Source organism: Lutra lutra, chromosome 11, assembly GCF_902655055.1.
Source record: "Lutra lutra chromosome 11, mLutLut1.2, whole genome shotgun sequence".
NCBI lineage: Eukaryota > Metazoa > Chordata > Mammalia > Carnivora > Mustelidae > Lutra > Lutra lutra.
In genome coordinates this window covers 56,231,397-56,239,075 of record NC_062288.1, presented here as the reverse complement: position 1 = coordinate 56,239,075, position 7,679 = coordinate 56,231,397, and the positions used below count along the sequence as shown (strand labels likewise).

General features: G+C 37.7%; 1 protein-coding gene across 2 annotated transcripts in view; it reads right to left on the bottom strand.

Annotated features, from left to right (window-relative positions):
* Positions 1–2,164: 2,164 nt before the first annotated feature.
* CCDC126 (coiled-coil domain containing 126) overlaps positions 2,165–7,679 on the bottom strand; it is a 49,830-nt gene continuing 44,315 nt past the window's right edge. For both annotated transcript variants that reach the window (XM_047695721.1, XM_047695722.1), the window contains one exon: positions 2,165–3,963. In XM_047695721.1, coding sequence (XP_047551677.1) covers positions 3,779–3,963 — 185 coding nt within the window. In that variant the 3' untranslated portion in view covers positions 2,165–3,778. The remainder of the gene's footprint in view (positions 3,964–7,679) is intronic.

The following is a 7,679-nucleotide window of genomic DNA, read 5'->3' as shown; positions in this document are numbered from 1 at the left end:
CATGCTGCTAATCATCAATTATAAGCAACATGAAGTTACACTTGACCTAAAGACTCAAAGGAGGTCCTAAAGACATTCTGGAAATATGTTTGAAAGACATTGGTAAAACCTTAAAAACATTAATTTTTAGAAAAACCTTTATAGGGGCACCCGGGTGGCTCAGTTGTTAAGTATCTTTCTTCAGCTCAGGTCATGAACCCAGGGTCCCGGGATCAAGCCCGGCATTGGGCTCCCTGCTTGGTGGGAAGCCTGCTTCTCCCTCTCCCACTCCCCCTGCTTGTGTTCCCGCTCTTGCTGTCTCTCTGTCAAATACATAAATAAAAATCTCTGGGGAAAAAAAAAGAAGGCAGACAGGAGCAAATTAGGGTTTTTCAGGCCACAGTGAGAACACTGGATTTTAAGTAGAAATGGTAAGACAATAGAGTGTGTGGGCAGGAGAGATGAGATTCACACTTATATACTCAAGTGTCAACAGCAGTTATCTATAGGCATAAAAATTTCAGATTTGTCCCTCCATTTGGTTTTCTGTATTTATTCTCATTTTCATATTCATTTCTTTACTCTCTAGTTCTTTAGCTCTCTCAAAAGATAAACTCTACCATTTCCCCCAACCAAAAGTTAAGAATCATTCAGGGTTTTCAATTATTTAAAAAATGGTTTCAATTAATTAATTCATTCACTTATTCATGTCTCTTTCATTACATCATGTCCCCCTTTTTTTTTTAAGATTTTATTTATTTGACAGAGAGAGATCACAAGTAGGCAGAGAGGCAAGCAGAGAGCGAGAGAGAGAGAGAGAGGGAGGAGGAAGCAGGCTCCCCACCTAGCAGAGAGCCCAATGTGGGACTCGATCCCAGGACCCTGAGATCATGACCTAAGCCGAAGGCAGAGGCTTAACCCACTGGTTAAAAATGGAACACTGTTTGCAATTAAACCAAACATACAAGTCAGGTTCCTATGTAAGCTATTAACATTGTTAGCCTTCTGAGACAGAAATAAGATGAGGCATATTCTATAAATTCAAAAGAAGGAAGAACATGGTGTCACTTGGAAAGCAGACCTGAGGGGCACCTAGATGGCACAGTCCATTGGTTTAGGCTCAGATCATTATCTCAGGGTGGTGAGATTGATACCCACATTGGGCTTGTACTCAGGGTGGAGCCTGCTTGGGACGCTCTCTCCCTCTGTCAGCCCCTCATCTTCCCCACATGCACAAGTGCGCACGCTCTCTCTCTAAAATAAATAAATCTTAAAAAAAAAAAAAGTTAGACCTGAGCCTCTATAGTCTACTTAACTCCACAGTCAAGGTCGTAAGTATTTCTTGAAGACAAATGAGACCCAAGTTATCATTAACTATGTGAAATAATGTTTAAATGACTTTTTTTTTTTTTGCCAGTATACTCCTTAAAGATATTCTGAAATAACCCAAAGGAACTCTGAAATAAATCTGAAAGTTTTTAGTATGTTTAGTGATGGCCTATCTATGCTGATGTTCTGATTAAGATTAATTGAAAATATAAATACTATGGTATGACTTATAAAAACTCAACAGTAGGGGCACCTGGTGGCTTAGTAGGTTAAGTGTCCAACTATTGTCCTGAGATCAAGCCCCAGGCAGCCTCCATGCTCAGTGGGGAGTCTGCTTGAGGGTTCGCTCTCTCCCTCTCCCTCCTCAAATAAATAAATAAATCTTTTTAAAAAATGGAAAATTGCTTTGTTCATGATAGGAGAGTCTGAGCTCAGGAAGTGATGGAACCAAGTCTGGGGATTATGATCAGAGGTGGTTCCTAGGTTTGTACCCTCAAGTTGAAGTTTACTGTTGAGTTTTTACTTTTTACAGATTTATTTATTTTAGAGAGAAAGAGAGCATGAGTGGGCAGGAGAGAGAATCTCAAGCAGACTCCACACTGAGTGTGGAGCCAGATGTAGGGCCCAATCTCACCATCCTGAGGATCCCAGGACCCTGAGATCATGACCCAAGCCAAGGCCAAGAATCGGCCACCTAACCGACTGAGCCACCAGGGACCCCTTCATTGTGTTCTTTCAAAAAAGGTATCTGCAGTTGATAGGAGAAAAACCCCAGTTTATCGAAGATTCCTTTCAATCATTTACCACATATTAAATCTACAACCACCATTAAAGAAAAAAATCTTATAACACTTTGTTAAGTAGAAATAATATATTTTATTTCATCCCTGAAAACAAAAACAAAAAACAAAAATGTCCACATCTAGTAAGACTGAACAATTACTCCAAACTTCACCCAGCAATGGTATGGAATTAATTTCTTCACATAGAGTATACAGAAAAGAATTTAGAAAGCTACCTTTCATGAAACAATATTTTCTCATACTTATTTTAATAAAGCATTATAATTATTGCTACTATGTGTGGTAGCATATTATAACGAACAATACAATATCCAAAACTAAATTCAATATAGCCTAAATCTAGAAGCTAGCTGCACTTAAGCAGTTATTATAGAGAATAAATACTATGAAATATAGGGCACCATACAGCAATTAAATTTGCTACAAAGGAAATTTAAATAAAGGTGTACTTTGCTCTATCCTAGAATTACCCAAGATTAGATCTCTTGTGCTATATACAATAGCTGTTTTCCTGAAGAGTCAATCTTCATAACTTAAATTATATTTTAAATGCTCTTAACTGTTTTTAAGTGGTCATTATATAAAATGAATACCTTATGTATCTGTTACACAATCCACGATTTCATAAAGCCAGATACTCTTATATAGTGTCAACATTTTCCAAGCAATTTAATGCAGCACAAATACCTTTATTATATACACCCAGCTAAAGACCTTAAGCATCCCAGTCTCACAAATATCCCAGTCTCCCCTCCCACTGCCAACATAACAAAAGCAAAATTTACCCAAACGAGGAAATAATGTACTTTCCACATAACACAGACACTCAAAGGATTAAACTTTTTAATTAATATTCATGTATGTGAAAGATCATGAATACTTTACTTATTTTTAATCTCATCATAAAAATATCTTCTATTTTTCAGGATATATGTAAGAAAATGTAATGTATGAGATTAGAGATTAGTATTTTTTTGTTATTTAATTGTCTCAATGTTTAGACAAGGTTACAGACAGTGGCTATTGACCATTTCAAGATTATACCCTCACAAATGTAATTTTTCAAAATATACAATAATTAACCTCCAGTTATTCTGAAGGATAGTGCAAATGAAGACATTCTTTGGGTCATAACTTCAAAACCTTATTTTCAACATTATACTTCCTTTCTCTGCTCACAATATGAGTAACAAAATATAGTACTGAAGTAAGCACACTTTCTAATAGTATTAGCCTAACAGTTAAACCTACTGAGAACAAATGACAAAATGATTCAATAACAACATTCTCCACTTGCCTAAAAAACATGTGATATATTTAAATAAATATTTTCTAGAAATGAACCCATGCCTTTCAGTGTTTTTGGTTCCCCTTGTTCTCAAACACAAAAGATTTATGCAAAGATCACCTACCTGCTTACTACATCAACCATGTTACCAAATTCCCTTTATGGATATAGTACAGCATCGAGGAGACTTGCCTGAAAGCAAACTAATAACTTTTAAAATTTATGTACAGAATTAGAGTTCTGTGGATCCAGCACATTCCTCAGAAACGCGTGGGGCTTTTATTGTACAGTATTATTCTATCCTAGCCAGCAACTGAAAAGCTTTCTGCCATAGGATATACTCCATGGTGGATGTAGCAGTACACGTGACCTTCGACTGCTATCTAATGCTGCCAGACGCGTTTATCCTTTTATTTGTGGTGACTGGCACCAGGTTTCCACTAGTGCCATTGGTAGTGTTGGTTGCCGAGCCGTTCACAACTATATAGTCAACCTTGTTCTCCAGCTTTCCCAAGCGTTGTAAAATGTCATCTAAAAGGACAGCGATTGTTCTTTTCAGATCCGCTAGGGGAAGAAATCAGAATAAACTATTTAGACACTGATAGAGCACTTCATATTTGTATTTTTCTAGTCCAAGCAGGGGACGGAAAGTGAAATATTACTGAGTCGTCAGACAGAAAATATACTAGAGACAAAGCACTCATACTACACATAGGAAAAACCTAACTTTTTTTTTAATTAAAGATTTTATTTATTTATCTGACAGAGATCACAAGTAGGCAGAGAGGCAGGCAGAGAGGAGGAAGCAGGCCCCCCACCAAGCAGGGAGCCCAATGTGGGGCTTGATCGCAGGACCCTGGGATCATGACCTGAGCCAAAGGCAGAGGCTTTAACCCACTGAGCCACCCAGGCGCCCCAATTTTAATCAATGGCATCACATAACAGAGCTTCCTAAAAGAGGAGTTATAAAGAGTTATTAAGGTGAAACTCACTTTTCTAGTGCAATCAAATACATTTAAAGTCTGATTCAAAACTGTATTCCCTCTGGAAGCAACCCCATGTACTGTGAGTTTCTTAAGCAGTTTGTAAAGATGACTGTAGACGAGACAGGGAAGGTAAAAACCAGATGAGCTCAGCAAGAGATTCAGTGAAATGCAGAAACAAGAAACCTGGATCCTCCAGAAGCTGAAGTGGGTGTATGAGTGGGGGAGCCCAGGATTCAGGGCAGATGCCACAGATACTAGCAGTGGTACTGACGTAAATTTCTTCCAGGATGACAGCGAAGTTTGTATCTCCTTGAGAGGTTAAGGAGTTTTGATAGGATTTACCTGGAAAGAATGAAATTATGACTCTTCTTTAGAATTATTTTTTCAAGCTTCCCAAAGGCACCTAGTACATATGAGGTACTCAGTAAGTGGCAACTAATATTGTTATTTTTTGCTGATCCTCAACCATAAAAGCAAGTCAAGCCCTAACAAACATCTAACAACAATTGATAAGTTTGCTGATGGTTCTGTTACAGAGAGATCAGAAAAAGCACAAGCAAAATAAAAAAAAACAAATTGGACTTCATCAAAATTTAAAACTTCTGGGCATCAAAGAACATTAACCAGACAGTGAAAATAACAAGCAAAATGGAAGACATTTTTGCAATATTTGCATATTTGCAAATCATGTATCTGACAAGGGCTTAATCTCAAAAATATCTAAAGACCCCTTAAACAACAAAAGGATGAACAACCCAATTTTTTAAATGAGCAAAGGACTTGAATAGACATTTCCTCAAATAAGATATGCAAATGGATAATAAGCACAAGAAAGGATGCCCAATATCACAATGAGATACCACTTCAACCTACTAGGATGGCTATAATCAAAGAAAGGGAAAAACAGCACGGTACTGGAGCAAAAATAGAAACATAGCTCAATGGAACAGAGACTCCAAAAATAAATCTGTGCTTATATGGTCAATTAATCCATGACAAAGGGGACAAGAACACACAATAGGAAAAAGACAGTGTCTTCAACAAATGGTGCTGGGAAAACTGGACAGCTTCATGCACAAGAATGAAATTGGACCATTTCTAACATCATACATAAAAATAAACTCAACATGGATTAAAACCTAAATGTGAGACCTAAATTCCTACAAGAAAACATAAACAGTACTTTCTTGGCATTGGCCATAGAAACATTTTTCCAGATAGGTCTTCTCTAGTAAGGGAAACAAAAGCAAAATTAACGTATTGGGACTACACCAAAATAAAAAGCTTTTGCACAGGGAAGGAATTCATCAACAAAACAAAAAAGGCAACCTACTGAATGGGAGAAGATATGTGAAAATCATATATCCAATAAGGGGTGAATATCCAAAATATATAAAGAATTTATACAACTTAACACCAAAAAAAACAAAATGATTAAAATGGGCAGAGGACCATTATAGACATTTTTCCAAAGAAGACATACAGATAGCCAACAGATACATGAAAAAATGCTCAACATCACTTATCATCAGGGAAACGAATGTAAATCAAAACCACAATGAGAAGGGTGCCTGGGTGGCTCAGTAGGTTAAACATCTGCCTTCAGCTCAGGTCATGATCCTGGGGTCCTGGAAATGAGTCCTGCATCAGGATCCCCACTCGGCAGGGAGCCTGCTTCTCCCTCTCCCCACCGCTCATGCTCCCTCTTTCCCTCAAATAAATAAAATCTTTAAAAAATTAAAATTTAAATTAAAAAAAAAAAAACACAATGAGATATTGGGCGCCTGGGTGGCTCAGTTGGTTAAGTAACTGCTTTTGGCTCAGGTCATGATCCCAGAGTCCTGGAATCAGGTCCCATGTCGGGTTCCCTGCTCTGCAGGGAGTCTGCTTCTCCCCGTGATCTTCCCCCTATCATGCTTTTTCTTGCTCATTCTCTCTCAAATAACTAAAATCCTTAAAAAAAAAAAAAAAAAGTAGAGGAGAAGGGAGTTGAGGGAAATTGGAAGGGGAGGTGAACCATGAGAGATTATAGACTCTGAAAAACAATCTGAGGGTTTTGAAGGGGCGGGGGGGTGGGAGGTTGGGGGATCCAGGTGGTGGGTATTGTAGAGGGCACGGATTGCATGGAGCACTGGGTGTGCTGCAAAAATAATGAATACTGTTACGCTGAAAAAATAAAAAATTAAAAAAAAAGTGTTAGCAAGGATGTGGAGAAAAAGAAACCTTCATATACTATTAGTGGAAATGCAAATTGGTGTAGCCACTGTGGAAAATAGCATGGAGTTTCTTCAAAACATTGAAAATAGAATTACCATATCATTCAGTAATTCTACTATCGGGTATGTATCAAAGAAAACAAAAACATTACTTTGAAAAGATATAAGCACCCTTATGTTTACTGCAGCATTATTTATAATAGCCCAGATATGGAAGCAACCTAAGTGTCCATCCATAGATGAATGGATAAGGAAAATGTATTATATATACAATGGAATATTACTCAGCCATAAGAAGAATAAAGTCTCATGATCTGCAATGACATGGATGGAGATACAGAATATAATGCTAAGTGAAGTAAGTCAGACAGAAAAAGACAAATACCAGACAAATATTGTATGATTTCATTCACATGTGGAATTTTTTTTTAAGATTTTATTTATTTATTTGACAGATAGAGATCACAAGTAGGCAGAGAGGCAGGCAGAGAGAGAGGAGGAAGCAGGCTCCCTGCTGAGCAGAGAGCCCGATGTGGGGCTCGATCCCAGGACCCTGGGACCATGACCTAAGCCGAAGGCAGAGGCTTTAACCCACTGAGCCACCCAGGTGCCCCCACATGTGGAATTTAAGAGACAAAACAAATGAACAAAGAAAAAAAGAGACAGACAAAAAAATAGATTTGCAAATATAGAGCACTGGTGGTTGCCAGAGGGATGGTGTGTAGGGGAGATGGGTAAAATAGATAAAACAGAATTAAGAGTACACTTATCTTGATGAGCACTAAGTAACATACAGAATTGTTGAATCATTACATTGTAAACCTGGAAACTAATAAAATAACGTTGTATGTTAATTATACTTCAACAAAAAAAATTTTTAGAAGAACATAAGCACTGGTAAGATATGGAGAAACTGGAACTCTCATACCCTGCTGATGTGAATATACAATGGTACAGCCACCACAGAGAACAGCTTGGCAGTTCCTCAAAAAGCTAAACATAAAATTACCACATGACCCTGGAATTGTACTCCTAGGTTTGTATACCTTCCCACAAATTGAAAAGAGACTCAGAGATA